This window comes from Rhyacophila brunnea, unplaced genomic scaffold (assembly GCF_057557595.1).
Source record: "Rhyacophila brunnea isolate RB1 unplaced genomic scaffold, BYU_Rbru_1.0 scaffold_5, whole genome shotgun sequence".
Lineage (NCBI taxonomy): Eukaryota > Metazoa > Arthropoda > Insecta > Trichoptera > Rhyacophilidae > Rhyacophila > Rhyacophila brunnea.
This window is the reverse complement of record NW_028233170.1, coordinates 4,174,302-4,199,273: the sequence shown is the minus strand read 5'-3', so window position 1 is coordinate 4,199,273 and position 24,972 is coordinate 4,174,302. Positions and strand designations below refer to the sequence as shown.

General features: G+C 34.4%; 2 protein-coding genes across 2 annotated transcripts; one reads left to right on the top strand and one right to left on the bottom strand.

The window, feature by feature from the left end:
- The first annotated feature begins 316 nt into the window (after positions 1-316).
- LOC147065926 (ADP-ribosylation factor-like protein 2-binding protein) lies at positions 317-7,459 on the top strand. Its single transcript, XM_085955986.1, has 5 exons — positions 317-894; positions 1,659-1,909; positions 4,394-4,572; positions 4,747-4,843; positions 6,305-7,459. The coding sequence occupies exons 2-5, from the start codon at positions 1,784-1,786 to the stop codon at positions 6,392-6,394; spliced, it is 492 nt and encodes a 163-aa protein (XP_085812112.1). The 5' UTR covers positions 317-894; positions 1,659-1,783; the 3' UTR covers positions 6,395-7,459.
- On the bottom strand, positions 6,403-23,344 carry LOC147065925 (nuclear pore complex protein Nup93-like). The gene is made up of 16 exons (XM_085955945.1): positions 23,259-23,344; positions 22,820-23,015; positions 21,400-21,580; positions 19,145-19,447; positions 18,799-18,941; positions 16,402-16,635; positions 15,926-16,067; positions 14,752-14,926; positions 14,522-14,627; positions 13,752-13,837; positions 12,801-12,927; positions 12,528-12,693; positions 11,546-11,626; positions 9,723-9,953; positions 7,810-8,010; positions 6,403-6,615 (listed from the first exon to the last, which is right to left on the bottom strand). The coding sequence occupies exons 2-16, from the start codon at positions 22,990-22,992 to the stop codon at positions 6,496-6,498; spliced, it is 2,469 nt and encodes an 822-aa protein (XP_085812071.1). The 5' UTR covers positions 22,993-23,015; positions 23,259-23,344; the 3' UTR covers positions 6,403-6,495.
- Between the last annotated feature and the right edge of the window lie 1,628 nt (positions 23,345-24,972).

The following is a 24,972-nucleotide window of genomic DNA, read 5'->3' as shown; positions in this document are numbered from 1 at the left end:
GAATTTCAATGTTTTTCAGAAATTCAGAAGTGTTGATTTGACTTTTCCTTTTTCTCGTTTGTGCATATTATGTATTATGGTTCATTTGGCATCTTTAACTCATTTTTCGATTTGTGATGAAAATATATGCCTCATATACTGTTGTAGCGTTGTTGCTCAAAGCAGTCCGAGGCAGGGCTCGGAACCATCAACAGCACAGTCATAATGCAAACGTTCATAAATTAACATTATATACCGTCACTGTCCAAGCCAAGTGAAAAAAACTGTAGGCATTGGATTTATTTATTATTTTATATACCTACCTATATTATTTTATTACAAATTGAGAATTTTCTTTTATTAACACACCAGTAGCTTACGTTTAGGCGTTACAGCATTTGGCTGGAATATTTTTTGTCAAGTTACAAATGGCTTAAAAATTAGTTTTGAATTATTTCGATATGAAATAATTTTTGGGATTTAGGATACTTGGCCAGTTCGTGTAATGTAGTTCGAGTAAGCCATAAGTCCATTGCCATCAAAATGTCACTTCGGTCAAAAGTGTTCATATGGATTTCATTAGTCACCCACTAAACATAATCCCACTTGATGTGATAAATAAACATAGGTACTATAAAAAGAAAATGTTTGCTGACAATATAACGCACCAAAAGTGAAAAAATTCAGACTCGGTAAATTTACCTAGTTCAAACAATCAGAAATGCGTGAACCGCAAAATTTTTTCAACATAGAATATCACGGATCGCGCGTAATCGCAGCCCCAACACCACAACCTCATGGTATCACCAGGTAGCAAATATCTACCTACCGACAACGCCACATGACCAATCCCTCCCTCCCAGTACCAAGCCACAGAGTCTCAACACCAATCCAGCAGCTTCACAATCTCTCAAGGCAAGTGATGACCAACAACTTCATAGAACTTCATGATCATACATGGTACTGCAAGTTTTCAGAAAAACCCATATGGAGACCACCTAAATTCAATTCAGCGCTTCCACAAATTCCATGCATCAGGCTTTCATACATTCAAAATTTTCGTCCATTTTATGAAATAAAATAAAATAATTTAAAGAGTGCAGATTAAAAAAAAATAGCTTTAGATGCATGCTCTTCCATCAAGCGTTTCCGGAAAGTAGTACGTTTGCAGTTCGCCGTATCACACTTCAGCGTGAAATGTTGTATCGGAAATATATGGTCGTATATTAAAGACCGTCGAACCTCTTTGGGTCATATAGTACTGAGATAAATAAAACACGGTACTTGTCGGTTTACAGGAAGCCAGCGGCAAACAAATTTTGAAAATAGCCGATAAACTGGATTATTTGTTGGGTTAGGTTAGGTTTTCATTCTTGAATTCATGAATTTTGGCGAAATTGGCAATGAAAATTGGTGCGGTTCCTGCCTGACTTCCTTTTTTCATCTCTTTTAGATAAGAAAGGTCACAGCGAACTGTGCTATGGTGAAATGTAATACATATTATTTACATGTATCCCCATCAAGCGCCCTCTTTGTCATTTTTTCTATTTACCAAAAGTTGAAGATTTTGATTTATGGCAATAATTTAAATTATGTTGGCATACCTGATTGGAAAGTTCTATTGTTTTGACTTAAATATCGTTACCATGGTAATTGTTGTAAACAACTTCATCTTTCAGATCATTTCTTTATGAAATACAATGAATCATAATAGTTTTCAGCTGTATTACGAAAATACTGACATCTTATTGAATTATTACGTTATCTCATCTCATAATATTTTTTGAGATTGAATACATGCATAATGGAGCAATGTTATTTGAATGTGGTCAAAAATCAAATTCAGGTAGCAGCAGGTGATAGTAAAAATCACCAATTTGATATTATAATTGGCCACATTGAAGATATCCTTGTGGATGGCACTTTTCATGTAAGTTTCAATATCCTGATTTCACTTGTTTCTGTTCATGAAACAGGACATCTTACAATATATCTAAAGGTTAAACTTAATATCGTTTGTTAGGTTCAGTGTTGGTTTGGGTCATAAGATTATGCAGTTTATGCCAAATCTAGGGTCAGCATATTAACACATTGACAAAAATAGTACATATTGCCATCTTCCGTCAAGTCGGAGAGTGAGAAGATGCTTCCTGTTCTCGCTCAGTATGCTGGACATTGTCTGTCATTTGGGACTTGGAAGTGAATAATTTAAACACCGGAATGATGGTCGAAAACAGCGATTTTATTTAATTATTACTTTATGATTATTAGGCGCTGGCTTCCATCACAGAGTTCTGGTTTCGATTCTCAGTGAGGTTAAAATATATTTACATAATCTAATATGTAAATTCCTCAAGCCTGGGAGTTTTACCACTATTATTGGGCTTCACGGCATGTTGTGGTGTTTAATAAAAAAAATACTACATTTTTATAAATTTTTTCGGAGAGCGTAATGTATGTGTTTACATTTTAAATGTCTAAGAGCATCTGCCCACCAAAACAAACTGCCGTTTTCGAAGCAGTACAATTGCAGCGTTGCAGATATTTTTTTAATGGCCGGGATTTACAATGTTGCCGGATATTTATTTTTTTATTCTCGCAATCAACTCTTACTATGCGTCGGCTTGATAATGGTTCGGGCCTCTTTGATCCACAGAGGAGACATCCACAAATGGGGACCATTCGTTAGGTGTAGCAATATTTATCTGTACCATAATCTTCTTAAAGAATTAACTTCATTCCTTATAATATTATAAAAAACGGAAGATTATTGTGTTTCAGGAAAGAACATGTTAAATGCCAGATTGTATATATTTTTTTTATTTAAAAACACTACAATATAACATACAACTGCTCAATCAAAGTTAAATCTGTTATATTATACAGTTTACTAAATAATGAAACATTTAACTATAGATATGCGCAGATACGATTTTTTCTTGCGTGCGGGAATTAGGCAGGGCTAATGTGATTATTATTATAGTTAATATTGTGGACTGCACTTACATCAAGCCTATTGCATTGCTTTTTTTTACTCAATCCCCCTCTGACTATGTCTTGTTTCATGCCAAAACTGTCTAGCCTCTCGGTAATGTGGTATGTTTATATATTGTTTCTGTGGTTTCGATCATTTGAAACATAGTATTACATAGTTTATGTTTCATACTTATAAAACAAAACCTACCATACATTAGAGATAAGTAGGATTTGTTTTGTGTTTAGAACTAATGGTTGTTGACCATCAACTTTTATGTAAATAATATATACACCCGATCCTCTTTTTGCACGGGGGATACATACCAAAGACTACCGTGCAAAACAAAATCGTGTAAAAAAAGATAAGATGCCCATACAAAAATGGTAGATAGGTTCCATTACTTGAATCAACTCAAAATACGAAATTCTTGTACTCAAACTTAAATAGAATTTATTTATTATTTATACATAAAAATACATAGTTTTCGATTTAAATTAAATTTAGAATAGATAAATATATTCATTCAGTCTCGTTACTTGACAATAAACCTGCCCGTTTACTGCTGTTTTTCTCTGGCAAAAAATCACTCTCATTGCTGGAAATATTTTTTAATGACGCTGACACCGAAGCACGCGGCGCGTGACTAGTGGCGCCATGTATGTACGTATGTATTTCTGGGCGGCATAAGGTGACAACATATGTATGCATCAGTGGCGTGCGGTTCATTGCATATTTTTATTCTTTTTGTGTTAAAGCAAAAAAATCAGTGTAAATATTTCGAAACCGTGCAAAACAAGGATCGGGTGTACTGTATATTTATTGGATAAATATTGATAATATATAAATACGGTATTGGATAATATAATATAATTGGGACACATCGGGACTAGCAAATTCCACATAAAATTAAAAAAATATTTTTCTTTAAAATAAAATTGACATAGGCAAATTTACACATTTATGTCGCACATGTGAGGCGGTGTAGCGGTAATTGAATACGGTATGGTAGTAGTATGTAGTGGTCGAGTCCAACGTTAAACAGGTCTATCGATTGGTGTAGCGCCACACTGACGCGACGGTAAACATTATGTGATATCTGTTTAAAAACAACGCAACATGTAATTTAAGTGCTGTTTTTTTATGAATTTAATATCACATTACATATTATTACGTGTAACATAATATGTATTGTGATCCAAAATTTACTGTCCCAATTAAGCGGAATGCTGTTCCAATTATAATATATTACTGTCGGTTCCTTGGTTTGGTTTCCGTTCTTGAGATTTGGCCCAAATAAGCGGTTGCCACAATTAATCAGTGGCCCAATTAAGCGGAATCGTCATTACTTTCTATGACAAGGTGACATGAGGAAAGAGAAGAGAGCGAGCTATGTCAATAAAATTGTATAATTTACATTTTCTATAATTTAATTTTTAGAAAGTAATTTCTGATTTTATGGAAGAATATTGCCAGGCTTTTGATAAAAATGAAGAAAATAAACTAATATACATGGACATATTCAGCAAATACACAAAATTGTTGGAAAGTTTTATTGACACTCATCTGACAAACCGGATCCCGGATTTTTGCATGAAACAATTTCTCTGTGAACTAGAGTAAGTCAACTGATAAGATTATATTCATTATTAATATGTAAGAGAAATTGAGGGTCCTATAATTAGATTAAAAGAAAGATATTATCATTGGCTGCACCTTGTCCAAATATTGATTTATCAAATATCTATTGTGTGAATATGTAACACTAAATGAATATTTTATGTGAATCTCAGGAACATGAAAACAGATCTTGACGGAGAAGTATTTGAAATGCTGTTTACTTTATCCGACTTTCTCGTCTTTAAAGAAATGATGCTGGACTACAGAAACGTAAGTATACTAAAACAATTAAAAGCCTAAAAACGAGACGAGTGATGGTAAGAAATTTTGTGTAAAAATTATCTTCGATGTGTAGATGATTTTCTTTCACTTTGCTATTGCTATCTCAATGATTTGACATTCATGATAGGGTAAAAATCCTTCTAAATGATGTATGTTTCTATGTGAAAACGTCTTAGACTGATTGTGGTTTGAATATACATTTACTGCTTGCTGGGGAACTGATTTAGTCAATTAAAACTTTCAACACATCACAACAGCTCGCGAGTGGAGAACTACAAGGTTCTAAGTGTTTGTCCTTGGAGAAACAAAAGTAACAATGAGGCAGCTTAGAATACTACTTCATTGTTGGGTTTGTTTTTTCAAGGACGAACAGTTAGAACCTTGTAGTATACCATTATAACAAATAATAGGAAGTTGCAGATGCAGATGAACAATTCAGGCGATCTTTCGAGGTATAAAGATACTTTTTAGTCAATATCGAATGATCTATCATTTAAATGTCAGATTGGCGATTACCATGCATTAGAATATTTCAGCCAGTTTGTTCAACGTAGTTTTCTTTGTTATTTTTGCTACAGATGGAGCATAACGATATGGAATAGTAGAAGTATTCATTGTTCCTTATTTACGAATGAATATATATATTGTTTTGAGGTTGATACTTACAATTAGTAGTTTTTTTTATCATGCTTGAAAAGTACACATCTAGACGGTCAACGGGATGAATCACCCTGAGTATGTATCAATTTATTGGTTAATCACGATAGTGATTGGAGAAGTCATGTTATTTGAGACATGACTTTTAATGAACTAATATATACAGTCAAACTCGGTTATTACGATCACGGCTATAGCGAGATCTCGGATGTAATGAGGAAACATTCGTTGACATTTTAGTTTATGATTTTCTCCATACACTTTTATAACGAGCTACTTATCGGTTATACCAAGCTAAAATATGGTCAAGAATTTTCTTAAAACTGTGAATGTTTCGAGCGTTTAAAAATATTTCGAGCCTAAGCAATAAAATCCGACTGGATAGAATGCCGCCGGAATCGGATTACGTTTATGACACTAGTTAAGTGTCTAAGTACCTACTTAATTGGTGTTTTCGCCGACAATATTGAAAAAGTATACACGCATATGGTTGAAATTGCATGTAAAAAATCCAAGGTTTGTGAAGTCAGTAGGTACCTACCAGTGTTCATTACAATAAATAACTTCTTTTGTAGTTTATGAAGCCATGCTTGTTTTGGGGAAAAATTCTAATTGTGTATTTTTGTTTGGATTGTGACTTTTTGTGTTATGTGACCGCTCATTTAAAAATACCTATTCTCTGATATAACGAGTAAATTCAGTCTGTCCCATTTTCCTCGTAATGACCAAGTTCGACTGTATTGTGGGTTTTACTACTTTGCATTTTGAATCATGTTGAGTCTTTTTGTTTAGGTTAAAGAAGGCTCGGCAGTGGACTTCAGCTCTGGAATTATGATAACAAGCTTATCCACCGACAACAGCGGAGAATGGCAGAACAAATAAGTCATGTTATGTCTGTTATTAAGTAAGATTTTATTTCGAATGTTGTGAACGTAAAAAAAAAAATTATAAAAATAAGTAATGCGTAAGAAACGAAGTGATGGTTAGTGCATCAAGATTTGCATTTGCGTCAGTTGGCTGTACGTGTCGCCGGGCATACGGTACGGGATGTTCCCCGCGAAGCTTGTCAACGCTTCTGCCTGCTCGCGTAGATATTCCACTTGCTAGAAACCAAGAAGAATATATTATAAGCTTGCGAATTATCAACAAAGGATATCAGAAGACATCACGGCGATTGTATGTATCTTCGAACTAAACATTTTAATAATGTGGGAAAAAATTTCGATAATGGCATTCCAAGTTGGTTGTGAAAATAGATTTTTTTCTGCATGCCTTTTGAATCATCCACCGATGTCCGGAAAATGGTTAAGGTGCAATTCTGATTATAATTCTACGCTTGCAAGTCAAACTCTGACTAGAGCAAACTGAAATTGTGTCAAACGATATGTCGATGAGTCTTGTTGGTAGATTTGAACTGCTTTTGAATGATTCTAAATGTTTCAAACCGTCGCCCAAAGTGACAGATGACATACTACTACAGGTAAATAGGCGACGTGTCACTGCTGCAGTGTCAAATTAAGGCTTTTAATGATTAGGGTAAATGGATAATTACCTATAATTCCATGCTCCAGCTAGTGTACTTCAGATTGTATTAGTTTAGAGCATGCGCACAATAAAGTGCTAAAGTGATTCAAATCAGTTTAGGATTTGCATGCGGGAACAAATTTGGCTTTGAAGTTTTGTTAGGGGCCATAGACAAAAAAATTAAGACTGGGATTATAGAGAAAAAGTCCTTGTTATAAAATTAGATTTTATAAAATATTGCATGTAGTAAATGTATTGTTCAAATCATTAGATATTATTTTTTATTTCTTGCATTTTTTATTGTTAAAGTTGGTGTCGATGGTTTTATGATGTCATGATTATTTTTTTATAATGTTGTTGTGCTTATGTTTATATTTAATGTTGATAACTGTTATTATTTAAATAAAATCTGACATAATACATAACAAAAAAGTATTTTTAAATCCCAGGACTGTGACAAAAAAATAAGTACATTGTTATCCCATTTTGTGTATGACGTTGAAAATCACAGTATGTAGGTGTAAAATGATACATAATATACTTTTTTATTTAGTCTAGATCAGTCAAAAAAAAAATTCGACAAATAGACCTAGACTTCGACAAATTGTGTAAAAATATGTAATTATTTTAAGATATATTTTTCTAAGGATGGGATGGGGTTACCCGAAAAAAGCTTATAATTCTAAGGGTTCCCTGAGTCGACAAAGTTTGAAGACCACTGGTCTAGATAATTGAGGTTAACAAAAATGTATTGAATGTGACAAACTGTTCACCTTGTCTTTGCCTTCAGCGGTCATGTGCACCAAGTGGTCTTGGCCTCGCAGCGATTGATACTTGTTGTAAAGGATGGTGATGGTGGCTAAGAGGACATCGGGAATGACTTTACACACCTCGCCGCTTAATCGTCTGAATGCGGCCACTCTATCGTGCTCTTCATCAGAACTCAATGGAACGAGTTTGCAAGCAGCCAACGTCTAAAATAAAAAAATAAATAATATCATTTATCGCATTAACGAAAAGAAAAGACATTTACCATATGGGCATCATTTTGTGAAGGGTCTATACAACATATTCAGTCGATTACCTCATAGAGAAAATCATAAAAACCGTCGAGCACATTCTATACTGTAAATAGAACATTTTATTTTTGCAAATACCGTCGTACTTGGTTATTATGATCACGGACATAGCGAGATCTCGGATGTAATGAGGAAACATTCATTGACATTTTGTATATGATTTTCTCCATACATTTATTCACTTTTATAAAGATCTACTTATCGGATATACCGAGCAAAAATATCATCACAAATTTTCTTAAAACTGTTATTGTGTAGATCGTTTAAAACCATTTTCGACCCTAAGCAATAAAATCCGACCGTAGACCGATGCCGCCGGGATCGGATTACGTTTATAACACTAGTTAAGTGTCTAAATTCCTAATTGGTATTTTCACTGACAATATTAAAAAAGTATCCACGCACATGTAAAATGTAAAATTCATGTAAAAAATCGAAGCTGAAGTCAGTAAGTACCTACCACGTTCATTACAATAAACAACTTCTTTTGTTGTTTATGAATGCCATGCTTGTTTCGGGGAAAAATTCTAAATGTGTATTTTTGTTTAAATTGTAACGTTTTGTGTTATTTGACCGCTCATTTAAAAATACCTATTCTCTGATATAACGAGCAAATTCACTCGGTCCCATCTTCCTCTAATAACCAAGTTTGACTGTATATAAGTAAATAGGTAAAAAAAGTGAATGCTGAAATAAAATTACTTAAAACATTAAAATTATTTGAAAACCACATTTAAAGTTAGTCGAAAAATAATAAAAAGTGCAAAAATGTTAATAAATGGTTTATTTAAAGCCTTTGCGTTTAAAGCCTGTCTCTGAATGAATGAAATTGTAGCGCATCTGCAGGTAGATATATTGTGACAACTATTACAATATATATGCCTTTGTTGGTCTGTTACTGATATTATAACGTAATATAAAATAATTTTTTCGTTTAATTAATTGATAATTATGCAATTTGCCTGACTGCATACTGCATACTGCTCAAAGACTGCATACTGCATGCATGGATCAAAAAAGTTTAGCAGCTTCTGAATTTTCACACAACAGCTGTAATTTGCATGACTCCTCATGCGCAGTAGAACGATAGTGGGAAATATGCTGGAAAAAAATATGAACTTACAACACGCAGAGCATTTTGACATTTATCAATTTTCACAACCAGCGAAATAGCACCATACAATGACAACAACGCGTCTCGCTTACGTTTGAAAAATGAGATTGGTGAGAACAATCAGCACTGTACGTGTAAACAATTATTATCTTGACAGTTTAATTTACACACTATTGGTGCCAGTAAATTCATGCATTTGTACAGGCGCACATTAGGCTTTAAATAATCGCATATTGAGGAGTCTTCACCACTGACATTTAGTCAACCCGGACCTGAAAATACTGAGGTGGCTCGACTATGTAGAAGGTTACACAGCATCAATCAGGCGAGGGCAGTGGGGAGAGATTACCCAGATTAGATTATAGTGGTAATGACAATAATATATTATGCAGCCGATCAAGGTAAAAGTAGATTGGACAGTAAATGATTATTAAATAAAAAAAAGCTTTCCAGTGAGGTCAGATTGTTCATTGCGACAATCCATTATACTGACCTCAAGTGCTCCCACGTAGTTATTGGCATGGTATTGATCAAAGAATGTGACCAACTTGGTCAGGATGGCAAAGGTCTGTTGCGTTTGAATGGGCAGCGTGGTGTTGATGTGTCTGTCTTTGAGTTTGTGGCACGTGTGCGTGAGTCTCTCCCGAAGTGATCCGGCCCTCATCGGTTCACTTACGACTTGGCTCAAGAGAGTGCAGCACATCTCAAATACTCGTTCAACATTCTGGAATAGATTAATGATATTTTTTATAACAAAAAACAAGGTTATAGGTATAGTATACGCAGGCGAAAGACTTCAAATTGAAACAGCGGAGACAATAGCAAAACGTGAATGGATTGTGAAAATGATTTACGAGCAAATTAATTAAGTTTGAATGTATCACCAGTCGAATCTGTCATTAGCAAAGATGTTGAAGATATCCTATCTTTATATGTAGATGTATCCTAAATACAAGAATGTGGAATTCAAAAAATGATTACTAAGACGGATGAAGAGCATTTTGTTTTGTAGATGATTCATTTGTACATAGTAAGCTTCACAGTTATCTTTGCTTATGTCAAAAACTGCAAACATTTTAATACAATTTAACATTCAGTTGATCAGTCAAATCCATAAATTATTGAACATATATAATTTAGAAAAACACTTTCTGAGAGCATACATTATAACCAATAGAAAAAATCTTTTTTTTTTGAAAAAAGTAAGCCAACCCGACGGGGATTCGAACTCCGTATCTCCCAGGTATACGCCCTGATCCGCTGCATTACCATTATGCTACGAGGTGACATACTAATAGCGACAAATTTTAACTATTGGTCAATATTAATACCTACTCATCAATGTTATTCCAAATCAAGCTACTTTGGCAATCGATTTTTGTTTCTTAAATCAAAGTAGGTAACTATTTACTTATTACTTTGATTACTAACCGACGTCGTGGAATTTCTCCAATATTTTTTAGATGTAACTACTTGCACTTGCTAATAATTTATAATTAACTATTTCTTTTATTCAATGAATAATTCACAAGATTTAAGAATATATCATTCTGATTATTGAACATATATAATTTAGAAAAACACTTTCTGAGAGCATACATTATAACCAATAGAAAAAATCTTTTTTGAAAAAAGTAAGCCAACCCGACGGGGATTCGAACTCCGTATCTCCCAGGTATACGCCCTGATCCGCTGCATTACCATTATGCTACGAGGTGACATACTAATAGCGACAAATTTTAACTATTGGTCAATATTAATACCTACTCATCAATGTTATTCCAAATCAAGCTACTTGGTAATGCAGCGGATCAGGGCGTATACCTGGGAGATACGGAGTTCGAATCCCCGTCGGGTTGGCTTACTTTTTTCAAAAAAGATTTTTTCTATTGGTTATAATGTATGCTCTCAGAAAGTGTTTTTCTAAATTATATATGTTCAATAATCAGAATGATATATTCTTAAATCTTGTGAATTATTCATTGAATAAAAGAAATAGTTAACCATAAATTATTGTTGTGCATGTAGTATGGCACTCCATAGTTGTTTAACCAACTTTTTTAGAGGATTGTTTGTTACCTATTTGCTCAATCAATTGGGTACATGTGAAGAATTCCCATCATAATATGTACATTGTATTAAGTAAAAAAAAAAACAACATGCAAATTCGACTTGTGGGACCTGCGACCCATGGATTAATATTGGTAGATTCTAGCCTCTGTTCTACGGTTGATACAATAAATTGATAAGATATGCAAAGTCAAAAGATTTCTGACCCAGATGCAGGAACTGTGTGAAAGAAGGTGAAAAACTCACCCCCGCTAAATCAAACATGTTGATTGCATCTTCAAAGAGACCCTTCTTGACTAGATCATCTGCTACATTTGCGGCAATAACCTGTAAAGAATAAAAACATAGTCAAGAATAATATTTATAACAAGTTATATAATAAAATAAAAGCGAGGCATGGAGAGGTGTATGTTGGCCATCACGCGAAAGGACCGTAAGATAAACGAATGGGTTAGGAAGCAGACAGGAGTACGCGATGTAATAGACGTTGCCAAACAGCTGAAATGGAGATGGGCGGGGCCAAATCGCCGAAAGGACGGCCGCTGGACAAATTCCGTCATCCAACAGTACCCAAGGGGCACGAAACGGCCACAGGGTCGCCCTAAAAGCCGCTGGATTGATGAACTGATAAAGTTCGGCGGAAATACGTGACAGCGAACGACACAGGACCGAGAGAGTTGGAAGAAGCTTGGGGAGCCCTTCATCCAGCATTGGATTCACCCCGGCTGATGATGATGATATAATAAAATAAGAAATGGCAGCTTTACTAACCATTATATCATAGCTGCGGACATCTTAGAGGCAATCTGCTGAAAAAAAACATCCCCCGATCTTTCACATTCATAATATAATATATCCCGACCCCTCTGCTTCAGTGCGCTATACTACATACATCACTATGAAATCGCAGCCGTGATATATTGGTTGACGAATAGGTACTGGAAGCTCGAAATTCTTAAAGCAATATAGCCCTACGTATTTATATGTTAACATTAAAGGCATGGAAAAGCCTTCAGATTGGGTTCCCTGAATAAATTAAAATCACTTATTATGTAATAGTAATTGTCCCATTCCCAAAAACCGGACTTACAATATCATCATCATTACAAATTGAGCGTTTATTAACCCCCAGTATTCGTAAGAATAGAAAAAGCACAATTCGATTCAGATGATATGTCAACTTTGTTTGGCTCACTATGATCGTAACAAATACGGAAAGAACACTCACCTTGCTGTCGGTTAATGAAGAATTGAATTGATCCACTAATCCTCGTGTTCTGACTCCGGTAATGGGGTCGATCCGGCCGAAGAGAGCATCGTAATCTCTGCACTCCAACGCCAAGTCTCCAACACAAACCATAAAAAGATTTTTCCCATTCGCATCTTTCATATTCCTGGAATAATTATAGTAACACTTGGTCATAATATGTATATATATTATTATTTAGTCAGCAAGTTTTTTAAAAGGAAAGTATTAAAAATGAGATAAAATGACACACACCTCAAGAAATAAAAGTACTGCAATGCTTCCGCTGGATCTGTGACTTCAAATTTTCTAACGTAAAGTAATATTAGTCTCGCCAAATTCAGTCGCCTCATCGGAATGGGATCCTCAATGTCTACAGAGACTGAAAAAAATAACCGTTTTAAACATAGACGCACGATTTCAAGAAATAGAATCAATAATTCCTGTGTGTACAAAAAGGAAACACTACTTTTCAGGAGAGCCAAAACAAGATTGCATTCCTGTGTGAAATTTACTAATTTATCGACATTGGTTTGTGAAGTCTATACATAGAGGCAATCATATGAATTTTGTAAAGCTTACATTTGATAGTGATTTTAATATTGAATTAGTATGTAACTAGATTGCGGAAAGTATAACGTGAAGCGTGGCCGTTTCGAGAACTACAATCCTCCCTAGCCATTTCCTCCTTGTGCAATCATTTGACGTTCGTTATTTGTGCGTGCTGCAAGTTCATGTAAAGGTGTTTAAACGTATTAATAATGCAAAAAGTGTTGAAAAGTGGTAGTGGTAGCTACTGCGAAGAAGAAAAAAAACAAATGAGCTCACTGGCCCTATAAATAAGGTCGATGACGTCTCTGAAATGACAGCTAAATATTCTTTGACATTTCAGTGTTACCATTATAGCTAAAAATATCTCCACTGATTTTTATTTTTGTATTTGATATTCACATTCTAAATCAAAGGAGGGAAAAAAGTATCCTTTCATAATATATTGCAGCGCCACAACGGCGGCCATGACACTTCAAGTTATAATTTTCGCAGACTGCATTGTTAAGCATTCGCAGTATTATTCGTAAGTAATAAAAAAAGATATGGCAGTATAATTTTCGGTTTCAATAGATAATATATTGTAACAGTGATAGACAATAATAAATAGGTAATGTTTAAATTAATTAGGTAGGTAAATTATGTTTTATTTCTTACTTAAGGGAGCCTGGACAGTTCTCGGTCCTCCTAATAAGTATAATTCATTAAGCGCTATAGCCATATGAACAGCATGTACTTGATACCTGGAAAAGACAAAATAGTTACATTAAAACTAACTCATTTTGCTACGCATAATATGATTTTATTATTACATACAATGTGACTGTATATTATTGCAATCTATGAACAACAGTTTGCAATTTCGTTTTGGATTTGTTTATCTTTAGCGTAAGGCCTCAGTAGCGGTGTTTTGCAAAGCGAGGCGTGTGGCGTGTATTTTTATGTCGGCTCTCACATCTAAACTTACCTCGTGTGCCACACAGCCATAAATCAAACCTTCTGAGAAAGGCGATCCAGTGTTGCTTGTGAAGACCGCACACATTTACCTAGCGACAGTCGCGCGTAGCCTTCGAAAAGTATAGAATAGAATGCGGTGATCGGCGAGCCGGTATAGGAATGACCAATCCGAGAAGCATGCAACTTGTCGATTGCAATAGCAGATGTTTTTTTCAAACGAAACAGTCGCATTCGACGAATCTGAGGAGCTCCACTTGGCAACGTGTGTTTTGTGAATAACGAAGACGTCACATTGACGTATTCGATACTTTGTAGGTGAGACCACCAATTTTCTGTGAACCATTGAAGACAAACTCTCCTCAGTTTGTCTGTGCCGGACTTCCAGTCACGAGGATCGCAAGCAAGATTTTATTCACTAAGTAAATATAGTCATGACAGCATACAATAAGAAAATACAAGTAAAATTATACCTTGGTATCCGTGAAAGGAATTCTATAGCCGGTTCGAACTGTCCTGTCAATGCCAAGACTTGGAAATATACCAAAGGTTGTTCATATGCTCTGTAATGTGATTCGCCTGGAAAGAAAGGTCCTTGATGAAAGAAAATACTTAGAAGTCAACATTCAAAACAGAATCATGAAAGTAACATGATCACTATCTTGATAATAGAATCGCATTATGTAGAAAAAAAAATAATTACCATACTCCTCCAGAATCATTTTTTGCAGATCAGAGAAAGTGAATGTTTCTGAATAATTGGATGAGCCAGATTCTTCTTTAATTAGACATAGCTTCAACCAGAGATAATCGTCAGCTGTTTTCGCAACTTCTGGATGTTCATCGCTTACATCACAGCATCCTAAAATGCAGTACACCTATAGAAACAAAAACAAAAAAAACATTGAATCTACAGCTAGAAAATGACATGACTAACCTAGAAAGAGTTTATCGTTTTCTGACTTCAAACTTAGCTGTTTGTGAAGACTCAATAGCATGTAAACAATTATTTAACTTATACCTTTACTTGTAAAGAAATCATAATAACCATGATATGCAATTAGTGCTACATACATACAAATATTGTAAATCGGCTTATTTGTGTGTATTTAAATTAGGATGAGAAAAGATTTCATCTGTTTAATTTCAATAGAATCTACGGATTATTTTGATTGCATTTCACCCAATAAAATGATGGTGACATCTGCTACCCACAATTGCTTATTTCTTAATGCGATTGCAAACGGCTCAACAATCGCTTGCAAACAAACTAGACTAGGTAGGTGAGTGGGATTAATGATTCCAGATTTATTTGTATAAATATACACAATTTTTAATTAACGTGTAGAATGAATTCATCCAAAGAAATGTGATAATATTATTATTTCGCAAGGGTGGCAGAGGGTGTAGCCCTAGTGGGAGTGTATATTTGAGGGTGGTTAGGTGTATTTAAAAATCGTATTTACCGAGTGGTCACAAAGTTTTTAATCAAACAAAGGAATTTACATTGTGTATCAAACACGGACTGCTTTAGCGTTTGCCACTCGTCACAAAAAAAGCCTTCATTACATTTTTAAAACGTGAATTGAGGTTACAGGCGCATTGTTTGATGTAAATTTTTGACTAGCGACTCTAAAGGATCTTTTCAGGTATGCAGGAAAAAATAACTGTCGCTTCGTGTTCTCCTATTAAGAACCTCTATTAGTTTTTTTTCAAAATCATGTATGTCCCGAAAGCATGGTGATTTTGAAATCTATAAAATTAAAGTTGGTCTGTGTAGCGGATTCTCACAACTGTAACAGTACTTATTGTTCTTCTCAGTGTACTCCAACAGACCGATACTGGCCAATGAAATAGATAAAAAATTTGTAACTTACAGCTCTCTTATAAGGATCAGTAGCATTTCTGACGTTTCTTCTATACTGGAAATTGATTGAAGTCTGCAGTTTACTGTTAAGTGGACATCCTGGTTTTTTGATTAGCTCTTCTAAAACCTCGATGAAGTCTTCAAATCCTGGCCTATAATCAAATGCAAACGATACATGTCAATAATTACAAATCAGAATAAGATTTAATATTTCCATTAATACATACATATTTTGTGAAATGTTTATGAAAGGTATTCATTACATAATTTCTGCATATTATTTATGGGAAAATTTCCAGTAAACGAAACACTGACATGTAATAAGAATGTCTCATCTCAAGAATCTCAGAGACAGGTAAAAGATATCAAAAATCATCGCCGACATCACAACGGATATGACATACTAAGAAACCCCTACTTGGGGGCACCAAATAATAATATATACAAAACCTGCGTTACATTATAAGTTATGAAATTCATTCTAACCCAGACTGTTTGACACAATGCAGAGCTGCCTCTAGGTCCCCACTTCTGAGGCAATAATAAACCATGGGCCAAATGGGACGGCCTTCCAACTGGCCGTCTGTGAGCCCCAATAGAGACTGGCCTTGCATTTTTAAACCAACAAACCCTCGCACCAAAGGATAGGTGCCGGGTATTCCCCCCCTCTGAGCAGTTTGCAGATTATCCATCACAATACTTCGCATGTAGGTTTTATACCTGAAAATGAAGATAAGAATGCATACAGTGTAAAGTTTACTCTACTTATCGGAATCATTCTACAGTGGCAGCGATGGGCACAGCAAAAGCGGTTTGCTTTTGTATTTGTATTGTGTACAATACAACTGAGAATAGCTTTTGAAATACCCATGGTGCTCCTGTATATATAATGCCTCCAGTACATATGAGGCGTCTAATTACAAAAAGCGACAAGTCCACAATTCAATATTTTCGGGAAACGTTTTTATGTTTCAAGCTTCAATTATTTCTTTTAACGTGAGATTATTTTTCCGTTGTATTCTATGTTAAAATTAGAACCAAATGGCAATTTGTTTCAGCCGATAAACTCTTAAATGTAATAAATAGAGGCAAAATAAAATTGGAAGTAGTGCTATTTGTACCTCACTTTTTAATTTACTCTGCATAAGGCACATATTTCCGTGGCACTGTCATGAGTTTCCCAGATGCTACCGCATGGGAGACGCCTTTTTCAATATTGAACGTTCCCTTATTGGTTGACTTAAACATGCGCGAAATTAACCAAGCTTTAAATAATATGAAACACGGACTTGGCGCTTTTTGTAATAAATCGAGACTTAAAATATTTCTTTTGCCTAGGGTTATGTCGCGTTTTGGAATTTATAGATCAATACATATTGTGTAAAATTATACAAAAAATATGTGCGTATTTTTTTCTCGATTTTGACCAAATGTGGACTTATCGCTTTTTGGAATTAGACGCCTCTATTGAGAAGAAACATTGATGATTTTATTTTAGTGTAATAAATCGCTACCTCAGTACAAGGGTACACAATTTGACAAAATGTCAGTTTTGACTTATAAATTACAAAATATGGAGAATCAGTTGAAGTTTCTGGGCAAGACTGCACTATTTTTGCAGAAATTTATTTTACCATAATATTTCAGATACATTATTTTGTATGATGAATATAAAAGGAGTATAATTGTTTTATTGCAATACTACACTTTATTACATAAATTGATTTAATTTAAATATGGGAGGGAATTTAAGGTACTTCTTTATAATTTTAGATAAAATGTTCATTTTTTAGGATATTTACATAATAATAAGTATATCTAATTACTCTCTTATTTTTATTCAAAAACTTTGACAGCCATTTTCTCTTAACAGGTTTTTGTCAAATAGTGTACACTTGTACTGAGGCAGCGAAATAATGTCATCGTTTTCATGCTGAGGTAGATAACATAATGAATGTCCAGCCCCACGTACACTATTTCCGATAATGACGCACCCAATATTTCCACTTCCTTCATATTGGGCAAAATTATTAACACGGCGACAGCGCTCAGGTTGTTATAGATTGTGAGAATATTGTCAGGATTGGAAGATATTATTCCCTACTTCCTTTATAAAATACAATAACATACGTCAATTTTTTCTCATTGAGTTGGTATATTTTTAGTTATAATATAGCAACATTGAAATGTGAAATGATTTGTTTATTGCCCGAATAAGTTCTTTTTGTTGTTTTTTTCTTCACAGTAAGACTTATTATCTTTCTACCATCACACCCACGATGATCGCGCGGCTTACGTGTCGGCCTGCAGCGTCGTGGGTCCCAGGTTCGAATCCTGGGTCTGACAAGTACACATACGTATTGTAGGTGTATAGTGGACCTAATAGGTTGAGTAAGTGGCTGACATCCATTTCTCGTGAAAACAAAATCTGTTAATACGAATACGAACCTCTACTCTGTGGGGCCCATAATATGATCTAATTAGGATCAGATATGGTCGGAAAATACCATAACTTGTCAAAACTAATTGCATTATTAACACATCTAAATGACCTACAGCACACACAAATGCTTTCATGGTGACGGGACAAAATAGGGAAGCACGAGAAGGGATTTTAGTACACCAATCCGCCGCACATCAAGTTATGACTTTTCGCATTCTAATAATTCGTCTGATGATATTTGTTCAATGACATTTCTGCAAGATTTATATTCAGAATAGTGCTTCTTTTTAAATGAGTTCAGTTTAGAAATGTTATATAATAGTTCCAAATGGTCATATCAAAAATTCTATTAACAATATAGCTTTGCATATTTTTTTATAATGTAGAGTTAGTATACATTTTTGGCAACAAGAAAATGAAAAGATGTGTTTTGAATATACCTTTGTTGTAGATAGTTTCGTCCCTGCATGATAATGGCTTTTTGCACAACCGGAGTGGCCCGTGATTTGAGAGGGTCATCATTTCTCGCGAGTGGAGGAATATTGGAGATTGTTTTGATTATACCCCACATCTCTTTAACTTTCTGCAAAAGATAACATTCAATTATTACATAAGGCGATTCTCAATAGAATCCACAGAAGATACATTCATAAGAAGATATTATATTCATTTGAAATTATAAAAATGATAAATACAATAACTTTCCTAGTCGTCGACTTATAATATAAAGGACACTGCATTACATATAAAATTTCAATACTTAAGGGTAAGAAAATAAACACGTACTGGGTCATCAAACTCTTCGGCGACCAATGAAAACTTTTGAACAAGCGATGGCCTCATAGCGCCTTGCAGAACAACCTTGTTGTGCTGATGAACTTGTTTCGCATACGCCATTTCCTGATCGTCTAACATGGACCGGCCGATCTTCTTTGGGTTCACCTCAGCCAAGATGGGAGCTTCGGGAACGCGTTTCAAGTCGAGCCAATTTTGCGAGGGGCCGATCATTGCGTTCATCAATTTGATCTTCTCTTGATTCCACTCGGAGACCATGTGCTCCCATTTTTGTTCTTCAATAGCTTGTAAAGACTGAAAGAAAGAAAATGCTCTTCAATAACCATGTACTACAAGAAGGATTGAAATTTTATCACTGCTGCTTACGGAGATGCCCATATGCACTAAAATCAGTTTTAACCTACTGTGGGGTTAGCTCCACAATTCATGTTGATATAAAACTTCATTGATTGCACAGTGCCTCATGCCAGTGGGTGGATGGCCTCGATTGCCTTATGCGAATTATTAAAAATCACTCTTCAATGTTAAAAACACAGAACAGATAATAAATAGAGTTCCGATAGGCTATATTCAGTACCCTACATTTTGATGCAGGATTTTGAATGTGTGTGTCCAATGAAAATAAAACACGCATTATGCACGTGCAATAGTATGTGTAATACACCAATATTAAATGAACATCAATGCATAAACCGAGAGCAGTTGTCAGTATTCGACATATGACATATTCTTGACACGTGTTTAAGTTTATCCCGGATTCTTCCTTACTCGAGATCGGTTATCAGCTACTCCTTACCCGTTAGGTATTTCAGTTCCCATTATTTCTGAGTTCCCTGGTTAAAAACTATGGATATGTAAAACCTAAGCATATTTAGCTAAAACTACTCCTAACCTTATACGTGCATGGATTTACTGCTGACAGTATAACAAGAAAATTCATGTGTAAACAAGTATTATTGTGAATGTTGCATGATTGCATGCACGGATCAAAAAAGTTCAGAAGCTTCTGAATTTTCACACAATAGTTGAAACTTCCATGACATATTATGTGCATGCGCAGTACAACGATAGTGGTGAACCTGCTGGAAAAAATATGAACTACACTGCGCAATCATTTTTGACGTTTACCAATTCTCACAATCAAATAGCACCATACAACAGTGGCGAAGGGTGACTTTTGGAAAGAGGTAGGCTGTTGAATAACCACGCTTGTCAGATATATTTACGGGAAATAAGAAGATAACCCAATATTACTACTGATGAATAGGCACACTAAATCGATGAAATTTCAAAAGTTCAATTAGTTTGATACAATTAGTTTATAAATAAGCAAGTAGTTTGAATTATGTATTTTTCTAAACATTTATAAACGTAACATACGCTCATAATAATATATTACCTATCATCTTTGAAAATATCCGTTGTTGTGTATAATAATATGTTCCATAACAATTTATAATTTAACCCGTAAAACTAGACATTTTATAATACTTTTATACTTTTATAACACAGACTTAGGTATAAATAACTGATAAATAAAAATCTCGAGATAAATTATTTTATATTTTTAACAACAATCAATAATTATTTATATGTGATTGAATCCCATAGAAATATTTTTTAAATTATCTTATTAATAATTATTTTGAATAAATGTGCTCTAGAGGATGTAAGCGCTAACTAAACAACCTATGATTTCTGAATAAAAAGCTAGATAGCGACCGGCGCCATGAGACTGAAGTCATACAAAACAGACCTGGAAAAAGGATCTAATTCATAATATAGTTGAATCATGACAGCGCTAGTTATGGTTATAAACCTTACTAAACAAAATAAAACTTCTAAATTCTGATGATAGATGACTCTCAATTGGCTTGGATTTTTCAGTGTATTTATTTTAAATTAAATTATTTACTTGAAGATCAATTTTTCTTAGAAGGTAGGCGTTAAATAATCGCCTACTATGGAGCCTTCGCCACTGGCAGACAATGAGACAGTCAGCACTATTACATGTAAAAAGTTATTATTGCGATAGATTAATTTACACACTATTGGTACCAGTAAATTCATGCAAGAGTACAGGCGCTTGATTTTTTCAATATAGAACAGGAATGAAATTTTTATGTCACAAAACTACATTGACATATATTTTGTGGTTCATTTGGCTATTTATCCGCTAAGAGAATCAACGTGGACAAAATAGAAAAGGTTCTGCTTCGGAAATTATTAAAATACAATAGACTTACTGATTTGTTCACTTCATCGATGAGAGAAAGAATAGCGTTTTCCCTTTCATTCCGCAGAAAGCTCTCGATATCAGAATCGGCGATAGGATGGAGGGGCTCAAACGTTCTCCGTGAGCTTAACGTCTCAAGCTTTTGAGAAATCTGCGGCAAATCTATTCCTTTCGATCCAAGTAAGAGATGCCTAATTGTTAGAGAATAAAAAAGAATTTGAAGTCAAATTTGTTTTTTTTTGCCTATAAAATACCAAGATGGTGGCCGATTATTTGATGATTGGTTGTATTATTTCAGATAACACAATCAGAACAAATTGACACAGACCTAATAATTTAAATTATCCATTCCATTTTTAAATTCAAAGAAAAAATTCTATAAAATGACAATGATTCTATTGACGGGGTTTCCAAATTTTCATGTTGTATGGACATGATTTAAGTTTTGTTGATTGATTTGTTAAATGAATATAATATGTGTTATGGGTGAAAGAATCTTACACAGAGATACAGTCGACCTTGGTTATTACGAGGAAGATGGGATCGACTGAATTTACTTGTTATAAGCATTATTCGTTATATAACATTTTTCACGCCACAATTTATTTAAGCATAGAACATAAAAAATCTAAAAACCATCGTAAAAATCCCTGAAACAAGTATGGCATTCATGAACTACAAAATCAGTTGTTTACGGTAATGAAGTGCTGAGCCGCCGGCGCTGGTAGATACCTACTGACTTCACAAAGCTTGGATTTTGTATATGCAATTTCAACCATATGCGTGGATACTTTTTCAATGTTGTCGGCGAAAACACCAATTAGGTACTTAAGACACTCAATTAGTGTCATAAACATAATCCGATCCCGGCGGCATCGGTCTAGTTAACTGTATGGTCAGATGTTATTGTTTAGGGTTTATAAACGATCAAAACATTAACAGTTTTGCTCGGTATACCCTAGAAGTAGCTCGTTATTAAAGTGAATAAATGTATGGAGAAAATCATAAACTGAAATGTCAATAAATGTTTCCTCATTACATCCGAGATCTCGCTATTTCCGTGATAGTAATAACCAAGTTCGACTGTATTCGCTAATACCAGCGTAGGTATAGATAAAATTTTGACCACAATGAGATTTACGAGTTTTAAAAGATATACTGATTAATATTGTATTTTACATACATTGACTTACTAATAGACGCATCATGTGAAGAATAAAAGGGCCCTGTAAATCTGCTCAAAAACAAGGAGGTATGTTCATAAAAAATCCATTATTTCGTAAAAAGATACATATGACTAGAGCCTAAATTGGAATAAGGTGGATTATTGCAATGTATTTTGCAACTAGTGGACAGCCTTGCACAATGACTATTTGGTGTGAATTTACAATTTCGTTTGTACACAAATTGAGAAAATAAAGATATCTTACGCTTGTATATCGTGTGCGCCAGTCTGTGTCACTCTGGAATACAATTCCTGAGAAGCTTCCAAGACTTGACCGAGGGACCTTTCAACTCTTGGTAATTCCTCATTTCCTTCGACGTCAGTGGCGAGTTGCTCGGCCGAATGCAGAAGGGAACTGAATCCATTATCTGCCATCATGTTATTAAACAAGATCAGCTAGTCTATAACAGAAGTTTTTATCTTTACCCAATGAAAACTGTGACTATTGTTAAACTCGTTAATTCAACAAGAACCGTATTAAAGTGGAAATACCATCCGTAAAAGTTTTTAAATTTTAAATCGACTATAATATTATGTACCAATAATAAATTAAACACGATATATTATAAAGTATTCCAACATATTGAATAAAGGTGTCGGCGTATCCGGAATGGGGGGAACGCTATTATATTTGTGGAACTTACAAAATTAAATCACTATATTTTAAATAATTTAAACAAAACCGCTCGCCGACAAATTAAGATAACCTCAAAAACATAAACGCCAAACTAGAGTTTAGGGATGGGCAGAGCTGTCAAAAAAAAAAATATCGACACTTTTAAACAGATACTTTTCTTTCGATACGATACCCAATATTGTAGCGAGACAGAGTGCGCCGGGTTGCGTCTTGCTAAACCCTACTAATTTATCAGAAACCAAGACAGAGGCAATTGTTGCATCTATACTCTATGTCTATATCGATGTAGCTTTTAGGAAAAACATTTCCACATCTTCGATTCAATACATCGCAGTAGCCTTTGGCTTCAAATTATTGATTTAGCTAATTTAGCATTGTTATATTATTAATTTGTTATGTCGTTACATAGTGACGTCCCTAAGCGAAGTGCCGCCATTAGACAAACTGAAAATCTTCTCCATTCCCAGTGCCGATAATCATAATAACTAGCTGAGCCAGCTGGCTCTCGCCAGTCTGTCTCGCTAGTAATAATTAATAATCGGTGAAGTTATTGTATTGTCGATTTCTTTATAGGATCAACTTTTTATAACATACAAAATAATTGGCTTGCGGTGCATGTGTGAGTAATCTAATATAATTATTAATTTGTTTTGTGATAGAACTATAATAATAAAATTATCGTAAATACTGGTATTTTTCTCAACTTTTAACTCAAGCTTTCCTAATACTAAAATATCATATCTCTCATAATAATTATTGTTGAATCGGTCAGTGTATTTGTAGGTACACATCATAATAGAAGCACATGAAAGATTGAAGAATTTACGTAATTAAGTACTTGCTAAAATAAAACTGACCCTAACTCAAGTTAGTAAACTCAATTTATACAATATCATCACTATCTGGATACTTTTGAGAATTTTTGAAGCTATACTTCTTTAGGCGCGTTTGGAAAATCAGTTCAGAGTGTATTTTTGGCGTGTGGCATGTAACACATAATTTATTTTTTCACACAAAAATAAACGCACTCGATTGGATTCGAACCACCGATTGTTCGGTTATCAGCCTAACGCACTGCCATTACGCCACAGTATGATACTCCAATCGTGACGATTATACAGTAGGTATAATATTATGGTTTAGAATTGTTCCGTTGCCTAGGCAGCAAATTTATTATTATCGGCCATTTTCAATTCCTTACGTAAACAAACTATTAAACGTCATAGTGGCAGTTGTTACTTTAAAAATAAAAACAACGATAAATAATAATATAATTAATTTAGTAATATGAGTTAAAGTGTATAAAAATAAACAAACGGCTTCCCAATAAGCGGTCCTTTTGCTTGAGTGTGTAATTTAACAAGATAATAAAATTAAGAGCTAGTCGAAGAATCTAGGTTATCACAAGTTTCGTTTTTGTTTTGTTACGCCAAAGAAGTATAACTTCTAACGCGCGTACATAAGTACACACACCGATTTTTTTAATACAATGAATGCATTTACCTGAGTACCTACCTACCTAGAATATTTTCACAAGTATACCATCTTCACAGATCATTATTTAAGAATCAGAGGTGTTACCAACCACTATACAAAATTTATTATTTAATCAAAAAATATTTATGATATAAATAATTCGTATGTGTTAAGAGGACGTTCTACAGAAATGGCCTTGAGAATTGAAAATATGATTTTTTAACATGTGGTCCATAATATCTGGT

Coding starts and splice junctions, on each gene's coding strand:
- LOC147065925 (XM_085955945.1), bottom strand. CDS start 22,992: ATGATGGCAGATAATGGATTCAGTTCCCTTCTGCATTCGGCCGAGCAA. Junction 19,448..21,399: donor TCGATGAAGTGAACAAATCA/GTAAGTCTATTG, acceptor TCTTTCTTTCAG/TCTTTACAAGCTATTGAAGA. Junction 12,928..13,751: donor AACTGTCCAGGCTCCCTTAA/GTAAGAAATAAA, acceptor TATTTTTTTCAG/TCTCTGTAGACATTGAGGAT.
- LOC147065926 (XM_085955986.1), top strand. CDS start 1,784: ATGGAGCAATGTTATTTGAATGTGGTCAAAAATCAAATTCAGGTAGCA. Junction 1,910..4,393: donor TTGTGGATGGCACTTTTCAT/GTAAGTTTCAAT, acceptor TTTAATTTTTAG/AAAGTAATTTCTGATTTTAT. Junction 4,573..4,746: donor CAATTTCTCTGTGAACTAGA/GTAAGTCAACTG, acceptor TGTGAATCTCAG/GAACATGAAAACAGATCTTG.